At 47.0% G+C, this 14,202-nt stretch overlaps 5 protein-coding genes across 6 annotated transcripts; 3 read left to right on the top strand and 2 right to left on the bottom strand.

Annotated features, from left to right (window-relative positions):
- The first annotated feature begins 92 nt into the window (after nt 1-92).
- Nucleotides 93-2,501, top strand: LOC105182789 (calcineurin subunit B type 2). The gene is made up of 5 exons (XM_011140479.3): nt 93-223; nt 423-462; nt 731-942; nt 1,032-1,241; nt 1,353-2,501. Exons 1-5 carry the CDS (start codon nt 221-223, stop codon nt 1,398-1,400), a joined length of 513 nt encoding a protein of 170 aa, XP_011138781.1. The 5' UTR covers nt 93-220; the 3' UTR covers nt 1,401-2,501.
- Nucleotides 2,502-2,914: 413 nt separating this feature from the next.
- Nucleotides 2,915-6,038, top strand: LOC105182790 (serine/threonine-protein phosphatase 4 regulatory subunit 2). The gene has a single exon (XM_011140480.3). It carries the CDS (start codon nt 3,126-3,128, stop codon nt 5,646-5,648), a length of 2,523 nt encoding a protein of 840 aa, XP_011138782.2. The 5' UTR covers nt 2,915-3,125; the 3' UTR covers nt 5,649-6,038.
- Nucleotides 6,039-7,178: 1,140 nt separating this feature from the next.
- LOC105182791 (ATP-binding cassette sub-family B member 10, mitochondrial) lies at nt 7,179-10,514 on the bottom strand. Of its 2 annotated transcripts, XM_025304407.1 has the most exons (6): nt 10,281-10,514; nt 9,968-10,207; nt 9,244-9,890; nt 8,024-9,132; nt 7,637-7,937; nt 7,179-7,565 (listed from the first exon to the last, which is right to left on the bottom strand). In XM_025304407.1, exons 3-5 carry the CDS (start codon nt 9,839-9,841, stop codon nt 7,677-7,679), a joined length of 1,968 nt encoding a protein of 655 aa, XP_025160192.1. In that variant the 5' UTR covers nt 9,842-9,890; nt 9,968-10,207; nt 10,281-10,514; the 3' UTR covers nt 7,179-7,565; nt 7,637-7,676. The 2 variants fall into 2 exon arrangements, with proteins under 2 accessions (XP_025160192.1, XP_025160191.1); XM_025304406.1 differs by having other exon boundaries at nt 9,244-10,207.
- Nucleotides 10,515-10,727: 213 nt separating this feature from the next.
- On the top strand, nt 10,728-12,223 carry eIF3f1 (eukaryotic translation initiation factor 3 subunit f1). The gene is made up of 5 exons (XM_011140484.3): nt 10,728-10,909; nt 11,033-11,202; nt 11,282-11,464; nt 11,677-11,898; nt 11,977-12,223. The coding sequence occupies exons 1-5, from the start codon at nt 10,801-10,803 to the stop codon at nt 12,148-12,150; spliced, it is 858 nt and encodes a 285-aa protein (XP_011138786.1). The 5' UTR covers nt 10,728-10,800; the 3' UTR covers nt 12,151-12,223.
- A 104-nt stretch (nt 12,224-12,327) lies between these two features.
- Nucleotides 12,328-14,041, bottom strand: Arp10 (Actin-related protein 10). Its single transcript, XM_011140485.3, has 5 exons — nt 13,820-14,041; nt 13,555-13,707; nt 13,190-13,474; nt 12,833-13,112; nt 12,328-12,738 (listed from the first exon to the last, which is right to left on the bottom strand). The coding sequence occupies exons 1-5, from the start codon at nt 13,897-13,899 to the stop codon at nt 12,406-12,408; spliced, it is 1,131 nt and encodes a 376-aa protein (XP_011138787.1). The 5' UTR covers nt 13,900-14,041; the 3' UTR covers nt 12,328-12,405.
- Between the last annotated feature and the right edge of the window lie 161 nt (nt 14,042-14,202).

Raw genomic sequence — 14,202 nt, 5'->3', positions numbered from 1 at the left:
CTCGTAGGCAGCAGCGATCGAAAATGGGCCGTAGCGCAGTGCCCGTTCACAACGGACGACGAACTGCCGGGCATGAAAAACGCTCACAGGAAAAAGTCGATACATATCCCCCCCACTTCGCGGCGCGATTGTGTTCCAGCTCCACTGAGCTATCGGCTACAAAATATTGCTGTTTCCGAGGCATTTTACCAACGGATTTTTCCAACGAAGCTAGTCAGAAATGGTAATCATCAGTGTATCGTGCACGGATACGCGAGCCCGCGATGATTCTCCAACGATCGCGAACACCGTCCCCCGCGTCTTCTCGGTCTTCTCGGTCCTGACCTCGCTTACGAAAATAATTTTCGCGTGTGATCTGTTTTTGAGATATATTTCACGTCTATGTAAACAGATTTGTCTGAAAAAATGTATCTGTCTTGCAGGGTAACGAAAGTTCAATGCCCCTGGAACTCTGTTCAAACTGTAAGTCCTCCTCAGAGTACCTTGAACTTCACTCAAAGCATCTCGAAATAACCTGATCTCTTATCAAACGGTGTTGTGTTTGTAACGTTTCAATGAGCAAGTGTGTAGTAGAATTGCATCTACACCCGCGGAGAATGCTACGTGTACATGTAATTCACGACGTCATTGCAATTTATGCGTGGAACATTCGTAATTAAATTTTTTTGGAGAAAGATCTTTCAGAGAAATCACCTCGACATTTCGTAATACGTGATTGTTGATGCTTCAGTCGATGTGGACGAGATCAGGAGATTGGGGAAGAGATTTCGAAAGTTAGATTTGGATAACAGTGGTGCTCTCAGCATCGACGAATTTATGTCCTTGCCCGAATTGCAACAGAATCCATTGGTACAACGTGTTATCGACATATTTGACGCAGATGGCAATGGAGAAGTAGATTTTAAGGAGTTTATTCACGGAGTGTCTCAATTCAGCGTTAAGGTAGTATCCTATCATCTACAAGCAATGTAGTCATGTACCTTATATGTTATAATTATATGTTGTAATTACACAATTTGTCAATTTGACAGGGTGATAAAGAGAGCAAATTACGCTTTGCATTTAGAATTTATGATATGGATAATGATGGTTATATAAGCAATGGAGAGCTTTTCCAAGTGCTAAAAATGATGGTAGGCAATAATTTGAAGGATACACAATTGCAGCAAATTGTTGACAAGACAATATTGTTTGCTGACAAAGATGAAGATGGCAGAATTAGCTTCGAAGAATTTTGTTCTGTAAGTAATTGACACTTTTACAGTCTTCTTGCAATCTGCACGATATATTACATGCATGTATATGTATATAAACAAACACATACACATATATATCTTATGTGATCATTTTAGGTTGTTGGTAATACGGATATTCATAAGAAAATGGTAGTTGATGTTTAAGTGCTCCAAATTCGTGAAAAACTCTTGTTTTTACGATACATGGCATATTAATTGAAATCTATAAATTCAATATTAACAACAGATTTATGGGATAGTTCTAAGTAACAAAGATCTGTTTAGAGTGGATTCACACCATTGTTGTTCTTAAGCCTTTGATTGTTGGTAATTTATCGAGAAAAAGAATCTATAAGGTATGTCAGACCAATACAGCATGATGCACGAATATATTAGGTCAATATGATGCACACATACCTTGTATTGTGTATTAAGGAATGTTTTGGAATATCTGACCAAACTATTTTGTGTGTTCTTTTATTGACAGAAAAGAAAAAAAGAGCAAAGCAGTAATGTAATCACAAATGCTTATAACATACAATTTGGTATTTTAAATTTGATGCTATATAGTCTTTAAAACTTTTTTTTTTTTGTAAAAGTTAAGCGTCTATTGTGCAAAAAACCTTATGTATAGGCGCACTTGATTTATTCCTTCCATTAGTAACATCCTTAGTGATAAAGCACGAAAGTAAAATCAAATATCGCGTTATTGATGCAATCACTATGCCATAAACTTATCGTATTCCCTTTATTGTACAAAAGAATAATTGTTATCATCATTAATAGGTTATTATTAAAGATTTTATTTGATAACCACGGCCAAGATCCAAGGTTACTATTATTTTAAGTTCTTAATATTTTACAAATGTTATATAGGTAATTCGATATTTCGTATGTATTATGTTTACAATAAACAATCGTTGAGTGTGCATTCGGAAGAGAGGGATACCTGAGAAAAAAAAATAGTAAGGAATCGCAAGGAAAAGTACTAATTAAGTCACACTACTTTGTCAGCCATTGTGTGTATATCTTATGTATCAACGAGGGATGTTTGTAATTTTCGAGCGTGCGATTTATTTATTTAGTTATTTATTTATTAATGTGAGTACAGAGAGATGATTTGTCACTATGAAATATATTAAAGTATTTATAACAGATAAGTTTATATATCTTATCTTTGTTAATTCTATATACACGTACATGTTATATGATATTATCGTGTCTAAACTTGAAAAAAGTTGTGAAATATATTGAGATTAATCTGTACAAACGCCGGTGTGTCGTTCCTTCCCGTCTATGAGTGAAATTTGTTGGCAACACCACGAAGAGTTCCCTCGTATAAAACGATGAGCGAGTGAGTATATGGAATACGTGCAGATTAAAACACGAAAGTTAAAAACTTCGCAGTGTGCGAGTAAAATTCGTAAAAACCATTTGGATAAATCTTTTAAAATCTACCAAGAGATCACGTCGATGTCACGTACGCGCAACGTGCTCCAGTGAGGAAGCAGCTCTTCCGAGATTTCGTCAGTGGTATTTACATCACAGAAAATAATAGCCAATCAAAACGCTCTCGGCAGTGTTCAACGGCCAATCCGGCCGTTGGAAACGTAGTTTCCAAGCGTCGACAGCGGCTTAAGGCGGTTGACAACGAGATTACCTTTTTGAAGGTTGCAAGAAGACGAAAAACATGGTTGGCGGCACTGCGATTCTCCCTCCTGCCGTGGATCATTGTTGCTGTTTTGTGGCCGGTGTGTAGCTAGTTTACGTTTTTCATTCTTGGTTGTTTCCTTCAAGTAGAACAAATCCTCCGTGTTATCACGAGTTTGACGTGACGGATCTCGCTGAAGGAGACTCATCGGTGCGGGTCTCTCGGCTGTGGCAGGGAAGATGGAAAACTTGGAGGAGGTGCTGCAGGCGCTCGACGAGTTCCAGAAAATGCGGCCGACAGAGATACCGCGCGAGCTGGAGGACTATTTGTGTTGGGTCGCCAAGACGGGCGACCCGGTGTATCAGTGGCCGATGATCAAGACACTCTTCCGGGAGAAGCTGACCCGTGTGATGACAGACTTCTACGAGAGCTGCCCGACGCTGGAGCTCGCGCCCTGTCCCAACGTCGAGCATTTCAATTACGACACGATGAAGAGCAACCTCCTTGAGCGGCTGGAGTCGTTCGCTAACGCGCCTTTCACCGTCCAACGGATATGCGAGTTGCTGACCGCGCCGCGTAAAGAGTACAATCGCGTGGACAAATTCATGCGCGCCATCGAGAAGAACATCCTGGTGGTCTCGACGCGCGAACCCGGCCCCATAGCCAGACGCGGCGAGACAGGAGACGGCATGGTGAACGGCTCTGTCGAGGAAGAGACGGCGTCGGTCACACAACAACAGCAACAACCCCCGCCACCGTCACCTCCACCGTCGCCTTCGCCATCCCCGTCGCCGTCGCCGTCGCCGTCGCCGTCGCCGCAGACCACGCAGTCGGCACAGCCGACGACGCAGCCGAGCTCCCAGGACGTCGATATGGAATACTGGGAGAAGGACTGCGCATCAACCGTCACCATCAGCGTGCACACCGTCGAGAACGAGGCGCCTCTCCTGCACACCGTCGTGCCAGGCACCGCCAACACCACCGGCGCCGGTGCGTTGGCGAAGAACCCCGTGTTCTCCGCAGACGAGACCACTCGGGAGAAGCTGGAACAGGCGGTCTCCAGGACGGAACAGCTCACGACGTCCAACTTTATCAGCGCTACCTCGGATTTCTCGGCGATATCGAACTTAACGTCGCAAGTGGAGCAGTCGCATGATGAGCCGGTCGTACCTGTGTCCACAGTCCCGGTTGTGCAGAGTCAACAGACACCCGTGGACACAATAGTCGCCGAGGACTCGCCGGTCGGGAGTGCCGACGTAGCGGAAGCGATTATGAACGAGGACACTAGTTCCCAAGCCAGTTTAGACATGGAGAGCGAGGAGGTGGACCCGACGACTACGGCGACTGTAGCGGCGACGACGTTAAGTACGACGACAACGACAACGACGACGACGACGACGACGACGACGACGATAGCGACGGCGGCAACGACGACGACGACGACTACGACGGCGACGACGGCAACAACGACGACGACGACGACGGGAAGTACATCGCCGTCGACGACATCGGCGTCGACCACGTCGACGTCGTCGTCGTCACCTTCGGCGACGACCACAGTCACCGTGGTGGCCACGGTGATACCCTTAACGACAGACACCACGCGAAACTTGCAGGCCGCTTTCCAGGCGAAACGCTTCGAGGCTGACGACAATAACAAATGCTCGGACAAACCGAACGACAAGACCACCACGTCAGCTGCGGCGCCGGCTGTCATCGAGTCGGCGGGCATCGTTCACCCCGTGAAGAGCGGCGAGCCCACGGAGACGAGCACCAGCAGCGAGTGCAGCGACGCGAATGAGGAGATGTCTCGCGACGAGAGCAGGTTGACGGAGAGTTTGCTGAAGATGGACGTCGACATGAAAGTCGCTTCGGCGGACGAGACCGGTACTGTCGTCGTCGAGAATCGGATCCCGAGTAAACTGCAGAAGGAGGAAGAAGAGGAGGAGGCGGAGGCGGCAGCCTCACCTCGTCTGGGCGACGTGGACGAGGAGAATCCGCATTGCCCAGACGGCGAGAGCATGAAGATCACGCAGATGGTGTTCGTCGAGTCTCCGACCGCGGAGAAGGACAGTGCGGTCGCGTCCGACGAATGCATGAGCGCGGTCATCGTGTCGTCCAGTGGCGAGACGCTGCACAAAACCGAGAAGACCGAGTCGCAGTCGAAGAGCGCGTGCACAACGGTGACCTCTCCCAAGAACAGTCGCCCGGCGCACGAACAGCCGGTCGGCCAGAAGATGGAAGACATGGAGGTGGCGACGGATCAGCTGCTTGAGCCGATTCCTAGAGTAGCATCTTCCAAGGGCGACGATCAGACGGCACTGGAGATGGCAAGTGCCGAATTCAACGGGGACGGCATAAAGATGATGGAGATCAGCAACGACAAGACGGCGTTCCACTCCATGATAGTGGAGGCCAGGATCGCCGTGGAGAAGATCGCCGCCAAGGAGGCGAGCGCGGCCGTGACCGAGAAGCTCGACTCGACCGTCGTCGAGATGACCGACGGCTCGGATGGTTCGATCGCCGAGGTCGTTTGTAAGTCACCGTTGGATGATGCGCTGATCCGCGCAGCAGGAGACGACGGTTTGACGAGTGCTGCTCCCAAGAGCAAGCAGTCGTCTGTAATAGAGAGTACGGGCTGCAGGAAGGAGCCGCACGACCAAATAGAGATGATGGAGGTGGACGACGAGGAGTCGACGCCGGCGTTCCAGCAGGACGAGCAGATGGAGCACGAGACGATGGACGAGTTGTCGAAGAGTTAATCCAGATTTGCCTAATCCGGGCGCGTTTCGTCACTCTTTCCTCTCTCTGCTTTAACATTTGATATCTATTTTTCAACGTAGATGTCGACGACACGCCAGCACCGGCCGCATGAGCATTCGAGCGAGCGAGGTCCTCTTGGCGACAGGAGCGCAGGATGGCCATGCGCGCCGGTTAGGATTTGCGTGAACGTTCCATCACCGATCGGCGAGGACGTTTCAGCTGCGAGCGAGCGAGCGAGACGAACGAACGAAACGAGATCCTCGACGTTGTCCGTCATTCGAGCATCTCGTTCGTTATTCTTAATTTATTCCGGGTTTATCGTCGGGTTCATCGCCGGGTAATAAGACTTAACGAGCGGGACTCCACACACACACACACACACACATACATACGTACATACACATACCCACACCGGCGGGATAAATTTTCTAACTTTCCTCGAAAGAAAAAGAACACTGCCTACACTCTGCGAAAAGAATACCGAGGGGCTAACGGGAAAACGGAGGAGGACACTGACGAGAGAAAGGAAAAGGAGAGCGAGATTGCGAAACACCGAAAGCGCTTGTATAGAGAAGTCCATGTGGTCGTAAGACGTTTCAATATGGATTTATACAAGAGTACCGATAGTTATCTGCTTAGCGAGTAAGGTTGTGCCTATATTAACTACTGTGTATATTGCTTATCTCGGACAAGTATTACGTAATAAGTAATTCATCGACTCGCGAAGAGACGCGACGCGACACATAGGGAACACCGCGGATCCGGACTCCGACGTCCGGTTTCGCGGCCGAGGTGAGCGAACATGCGAACGCACGAAGCCGCGACCGTCGCCGCAGCAGCCTTATAATACTAAGTTTCAATTGAACGATTCGAGGATCTTCTCCGACGGGGCTACGGCACCGTGTCGGGTTATTGATTCCTCGCGCGCGGCACTCGCGGAGAACGTCGGGAGAGCGGACGGTGTAGCTTCGGTGAGGGCAGTTTGTCGAGACTTGTCGTTGAAACGAATCTTCTCGAGGTGGCCCATCGCGGCACGGCTGATTGGGATCGATTATGTAGATTCCAAGTCGCGATTTTCGATGTCGTCCACGCTACGTGAACGACGAGTACTTTCCTTTTCGCCGAGCTACACGTAGATGAAGAGATGATGAGTGAAACGAAAGCGGAAGGGAGAGGGATGATGATACCGACAACGCGAGCGATGTTTCGCGAGAGGAGGTATCACAGCATTCTGATTCCTCCTTCCACTTCGTGCACTATGATTTTCTACGACGCTAGACACGGACGCGAACCCGAGGACGAAGAGCACGGACGAGATGATCGGTCCGTTGCAAAGGAAAAAAGAAAAAAAAAGAAAAACAAGAAAAACCAATAGCGATCCACGCATGAAGTACCCATCACGATCGAGCCGCTTGCAGTCCCATGTATTTGCACAAAACGTTTACGAGCGGATTTGGACCCGACGTGGATCTAATGAAACGTTATTAGACGGATATCGTAGGAATGGGTTTAAAATAAAAAAAGTAATATAGACTAATAACATCATACACTGTACACACGTACACACGCATATAAGAAGACACAACAAACACACAAATGTGGATATCTGAAAATAGCTGTACATTATTTTATAACAAAATATATAAAAATGATTGTCGACTTCTCTCTTATTCGTAGCCAGTCTCCTCGTGCTATCCCTGAAATGACGGGACAATCTGGGAATCCCGCTCTCTGTCTCGGTTTCTCTTTCCCGCAACGATGAGTCACGTATCTCCTCCTGACATCTCTTGTCTCATCAGCGATAAACGCTCGGGGGAATGACGTTACACGGTCCCGTTGTTACACCGCATCGAATTTCCCGTTCGAATGATGCGTCAAGATAAGTGCTCTAACTAACTTTATTAGTCATTCGATGCCTAGAAGTAATAAATATATACATATGATACATCAAAGAGAACACACGCGACGAGAAAGGGTTCGAGCGTACCACGACCAGCGGTCGTCCGCCCGGCGATTCTCTGTTATTTCTACGTGAACGTTTGATGCTTCACTAGCTTCTTGAAGTGGCCGTTCTCCGAGCTCATCAGCTCGGCGTAAGCGCCGGTCTCCACCACCCGTCCGCCGTCGAGCACCACGATCTTGTCGGCATTCTTGATCGTGCTGAGCCTGTGGGCGATGGTTATCACCGTTCTGCCGCGAATGGCGCGTTCCAAGGCCTCCTGAACGAAGTACTCGCTCTCCGCGTCTAAGGCACTGGTCGCTTCGTCAAGTATCAGAATCTTCGGTTGCTAGAGAGAAGAAACGGATCAGAAAGAAGAGTGACATGATCGTGATCGGCTTGATCAACGAGACGAATTTACGCGACTTGGTTTACCTTAATTAAGGCCCTGGCGATCGCGACTCGCTGACGCTGACCGCCGCTTAGCGCGATCCCCCTTTCTCCCACTATCGTGTCCAGTCCGTCCGTCATTTTCTCCGTAAATTCCAACACGTACGCCAGCCGTGCGGCCTCCAGCACCTCTGCGTCCGACGCGCTCTCCATCCCGTACAATATGTTCTCCCGGATCGAGCAGCTGAAGAGAATCGGCTCCTGAGACACCACGCTGATCTGCGACTTCACCCACGTGGGGTCGAGCAGGCGGAGGTCGTGACTGTCCAAGAGCACCGATCCCTTCGTGGGATCGTACAACCTGAGCAAGAGTGACGCCACGGTGGACTTGCCGGAGCCCGAGAGCCCGACGATGGCAGTCATGGAACACTTGTCCACGTTCAAGTTGAAGCCTTTCAATACGGGCACCGTGTCGCGCGTTGGATAGGCGAAGTAAACGTCGCGAAACTCCACGTTGCCCGACAATTCCTTGTCTAACACTTGCCCGCCCTGAACGGGGATGACCGGCTGTCGATTGATCAACTCAAACAGACAGGAGTTCGCGCCCAGTGCCTTGTTCAGCTCGCTGTAGGCCGTGGACAATCCGTTGAGAGATATGCCGACGTAGCCGGCGTACAGCAGGAAGGCGCTCAGGCTGCCGATCGTTATATCGCCGCTCGACACCATGAATACTCCGTTGTAAAGGACCGAGAGGATAATAGCGTTTCCCGAGAATCCGGTCATACCAAAAAACAGGCCTCGGTAAAGGCTCTCCTTGTAGCAAAGCGTCAGAACGTCTCGCATCCTGGCGCTGTATCGGTCGATCTCGCGCTCCTCTTGCGCGAATGCCTTGACGGTTCTGATGTTGCTGATCCTTTCCTCGGCGGTCGCGTTCAGCACCGCGAAACTATTCTGCAAGTTTTTGGAGATTTTCTTCAGCACGCGACCCCATACTGCTGCGACAGCCACGACGGGTGGCACTATAGATAGGCCGAGCAGAGCGAGCGACGGCGACACGTAGAACATCATGGACACTCCTGTCACCGCCATGACAGCGGAACGTAGACCATCCGAGACATTGGATGTTACTGCAGAGCTGATCAGCTGAGTGTCGCCTAAGAGAGAAAAGTAGTGGAAATCGGTTAGAATCAGAGATTTGTACTTGATACTTGATAGAAGTGATGTGTTTTGTAGATGTTAGATTCGACAGAAGATATGAAATATACCACTCAATCTCCCAACCAGTTCCCCTGTGCTTCTCTTATCAAACATTGCTGTCTCCTGCCGAAGGATAGCGGCGTACGCTTGTTTCCTCAAAGACTGTGTAATCCTGTGTCCTGCTGTGGACATCAGATAGACTCTTCCAAAGTTGCTGAGGCCACCTATGAGAAACACTGCAAGCAGAACCAATGTTAGCCGATTGAGATTCTCTTTCATGTCTTCTTCCTTCGCAGTATTGATGATATCAATCACTTTGCCAAAGCAAAAGGGCACAGCCATCGTTACACTGGACGACACCAGTAACAATGCGATGGCTCGCATCAGGGTCCACTTCTCAGGCGCTGCTAACAGAATCAGACTCTTCAGCTCCGAGGTCTTGGTCTTTTTGGCCGAACGTGCGACGGACCTCGAAACGTCGGACTCGATGGCACTGGTCGCATGGTGCCTCAGGCTGACGAATGTCGTACGGTTCTTCCTCGACGCTCTGATAAGCCATGTCGTCAGGTACGAGTCGAACAAGTACTTGTGCGATACACCGATACCGCGATATCCTGCTTTTCGCAAGGCACCGGGATTACACAGTAACTTCCAGAGGAGCGTCATCTTAAACGCAGTCTGATCAGTGTGGTGCGTGACATCAGCTCATTCGAGTCTGGTAAACGGTAAATGAATAATGCGAGAAGGATAATCGTCCGCACAGAGGGACTTCCTCGTCCCGTTCGGACTAACCTTAAAACACGATCGTACGAGGTCTCATACTGCGGCTACGTACACTCGTGTGCGTAAAAATGGTTGCGGATGAATGTTTGTCTAAAAAATCCTCCGATAAGAGACTTCATCTAACCGGTGATCAATCGATCGTTCCGGCGATTGATTCTCCCGTGACAATATCGTATCTACGTACTTCATGAGTGTCGGTCAAGCGAGAGAAATTACGCTTCGCGCTGTCACGTTTTCTCCGCACTTTTCCTTAAAAGTTAGAGAGAAATCACATGAAATCTTCAAAAAACACCTTTTTCATGTCTCTCTGATATCGTCCTACCTCTGTTCGCACGGTCATCGGTTAATTTGTCGACCAACGGATCAAAGATTGAGGAACAATCGGCCATGATCGGTAGATTTTCAATACTTCACTCGTTCGATCGATACGATAGCTAATTATCATAGATTTTTGTAAAATAGGATCGGGCTTTGCGAGTGGATCGTACTTTAAATAGATCGCAGAGGCTCGCTCATTCGGACGTTCTGCCAAACACATGTGCATGTCATCCTCTGACGTCACCATGAGCCTGTTCCTTTTAGCTGCTAAACTGCTGAACTGGTGGCAATAAGTTAGAGTGAGATCACTATATTTTTTTCTCACTCTAATTTAATGCAACAGTTCAGCAGTGCAGCTAAAAGGAACAGACCACTAGTTACATTTTAGTCACCATCCCACGTTCATTCGTTTTGTTCCAGATGGCGACAGAAGAGCTTCTGCGCGCGCGGAGCGGAGTGCGAGGATTCGGCTCTTTCTGCTCCCGAGCACGTTCTCGTGCTCGTTGTCGTGAAGTGACGTAAACATGGCGCTTAACCTCACCGTCAAGGTACATCCTGTGGTTTTATTCCAAATCGTCGATGCTTACGAACGACGGAAAGCGGAATCCCTGCGGGTCATCGGGACCTTATTGGGTAACGTATACGCACATGTGAAGCAACGATGCAGCGAACGCTCGCTCGCACCAGGAAGCGTCCGGAACCGCCCGAGCCTGCGGTGTTTGACAGCCGCGGACTAACGACACGTGTTTTCGGCAGGCACTGCGGAAAAAGGCATCGTCGAGGTGACCAACTGCTTTTGCGTGCCGCATAAGGAGTCCGAGAGCCAAGTGGAGGCTGACCTTACTTATGGCATGGATCTGTACGATTTGAATCACAGAGTCAATGCGCAAGAGAACATCGTTGGTTGGTGGGCCACCGGCAACGAGGTAACTTTCCTCTTTTGTTTCACTTTCCTTTTGCAAATTCCTTGCGACATATACCTTTTCGAATGTTCCAATTTCCCAGGTTACTACGCATTCATCTGTCATACACGAGTATTACGTGCGAGAATGTAATAATCCGGTGCATTTAACTGTTGACACCACATTAGCGAATACCACGAGAATGGCGATTAAAGCTTACGTGTGTGTCCCATTGGGAGTACCCAATGGCAAGCAAGGATCCATGTTCACACCGGTTAAAGTGCAGGTTTGTCAAAGTTTATTGGCTTAACAGAGTACAAGATACTCACAAGCTCATATATTTAAGATTTTGTATTTAAAATTGCATGAAATTTACTATAGTATGCTGCGAGGACCTTTAGTCTTGCGTTATAAATACTATCATTATATATTCTAATTATATATTTTTTCTTTATACCAGAAGCCAGTGTTCTTTAATATTGTATTTATTATTATCAGATTACATGTTATGAACCAGAGGTTGTGGGACTGCAATTATGTTCCAAGACTCAATTGCACTCTCATGTGCCACCACCTAGCATGAAATCTGGTGGAGGTATAGAGCCTATGATGGATCTTGCACAGGTCGCAGAAGCTTGTTCCAAGCTCTCTCTAATGCTGGAGCAGGTACTCGCATACGTCGATGATGTTTTGGCTGGGAAACAATTACCAGATAATCAGGTAAAAAAATGGATACTACAAAAGACTTGCTGTTACACAGTATCACTATCAAACGTGACGATGGCTCTGCTGTTTTAGGTGGGCAGAGCGCTCTTGGACATGGTGCATTCCGTGCCGAAGATGTCCAGCGATCAGTTTGATGAGATGTTTAACAGTAACGTGAAAGACCTTCTGATGGTAGTGGCGTTATCTCAACTGATCAAAACCCAGTTGCAACTCAACGAAAAGCTCACGCTACTGACGACTCTGTAACGGAAAGTGTCTAACCGCATTGTGTATAAAAATTTGAAGACAATTCAATAATAAGAACGGTTTTTCTTCTATACTTCGGTTCTCCCGCATTTTTATAACACCATTTTTTCTTAGGATTTTATAATCCTTCGTGAAAAAGTAATCTATCAATAAAGTATAAAAAGAGCAATTTTGATGTTGGTGAAAGACAATAAATAGGATGATTTACTTTGCTTCTTCTATACATTAAATTACAAAATTTTAGAAAGAATGATTTCACATTTCGTACGATGTCTCGTCTTTTTGATTGTCTACGAGATTGGACCAATCGGGCACTCTGTTCGTCTTCAGATACACCTCTTTCGTCAAACATCGCAGCGGCAAATCCGTCGTGCCGAAGATAGCACCACCTAACCACGCAGTGTAGTTTGGTTTGCTGGGCGCTGTGTGGAATTGGAACGATTGTACCTTCAACTTATTTTTGTACAGATCGCTCGCGACTAAAGTCAACAATTCTGACTTGAGTCGACTCGCAAATCCTTTCGCCATTGTCGTTCCACCGATGAGTATTATATTCTCAGCCAAGGCGCATCTCGTGTCCAAAGGGCACTAGTGTAAATTAGTTATTACGACGACGTCAGATGTTTTTTATAATATAAAAGAAGGCATATTATGTATCATCAGAAAAGTATGTTGGTTTTACCTTGACAATGGCATCGAGTATCATGGTTGGCAAAGAGAGATTATCATTGTCCCTTTCCCATAATATTTCAAATGCCTTTTCTCTGATCTCTCCAGGTACCAGGATACTTGTAACACCAGGATACTTGACAGCGGGAGGTGGACTGGGAGTATCTTCTGTTCCTAGCTTTGTAGATCTCTCCAATGTAGTCACAAAGCATGTTCGTACTTTGATATCTTCCAGTACTTTTTCGGACAACTCCAGACCAGCTAATGTGCCATTGAAGTATCTCTTTATGTTGCTGCAAAGCACAAGAGTCAGATATTGTGAGCTTATTATCTGTAATCGATATAAAGAGAAGAAAAATGTAAGACTCACTCATGCACAGTCTGTCCGCCCAAAGGCAATGCCTGCCATGCCTTAAGTATAGGTATTCCCTCAAAAATCGGGATCAAAGTAGCTTCTTGGTATCCAACATCTAACACCAAAGCTGTGTCAATACCAAGAGTACTGATTGTTGCCAGATGACTCGGTAAGAATAACATGGAGCCAACTTCAAAGTGCCTAAACATCACTTTAGCCAGAGTGTCTCTGAATCGTGTTGCCGCCAATGGAGATTCCAATATCATTATCCTAGTATCTTTGGGACTTACTACAACATATCTATGGTAATAAAAAGGTCTTTAGACATGAAGGTTTCGAGAGACACAGCACAACGAGAGCATAAGAATGTGCAGTTTTACTTGAAGAACAATAGATGAAGAAACTCAACGAGAAGCTGATACAAGTCCTCGACGTCCGTGTGATCAATAATTCTGCGTATTTTTTTGGTTTCCGGGCATCTCACCTCCGTTCGTACAATACCACGTGGAGATGTCTCTCCCGCATAACCGAACCTGAAATTGAAATTGCAATCACAGGTTATGATATATAATTATATTTTGTCAACATAAAGAAGGTCATATCATCAAGAAGGTGCGATATCATGTAAAGCTTATTTGTACTCACTTGGTGTACGCACTGCCGATATCGAATACTACCATTTGCTTATCCGAGATATATCTTACACCTTCGTATCCGCGAAGCATCTTTGCGCTTGTCTCACGTTTTCTTTAGTGTTTTTCCGTAGCTCTCAATCGCGGCGCCGATGTGTTAAACAGATGACTCGTTTGACAGCTAGAAAAACATGTCTCGCTTGCTTCGCTGCCAAATCGCGGTCGTGGAAGGTGGTTCTAGTGTCAGTTAAATGTCAGTTAAATGAGCGAGTCTTCACTATACTTTTTGGAAGTCGGTTAATTCTGGTTCGAGTCTCGGCCAAAAAATGATCTAATTTTGTGGTTTAAGTCTCAGCTAAAAATCTAATTTTTAGGAAATTTTTGTCGGCAAATAAT

The sequence above is a fragment of the Harpegnathos saltator genome, unplaced genomic scaffold, assembly GCF_003227715.2.
Source record: "Harpegnathos saltator strain DR-91 unplaced genomic scaffold, Hsal_v8.6 scaffold605, whole genome shotgun sequence".
Taxonomy (NCBI): Eukaryota; Metazoa; Arthropoda; class Insecta; order Hymenoptera; family Formicidae; genus Harpegnathos; species Harpegnathos saltator.
This window is presented reverse-complemented; position numbering and strand designations above follow the sequence as displayed.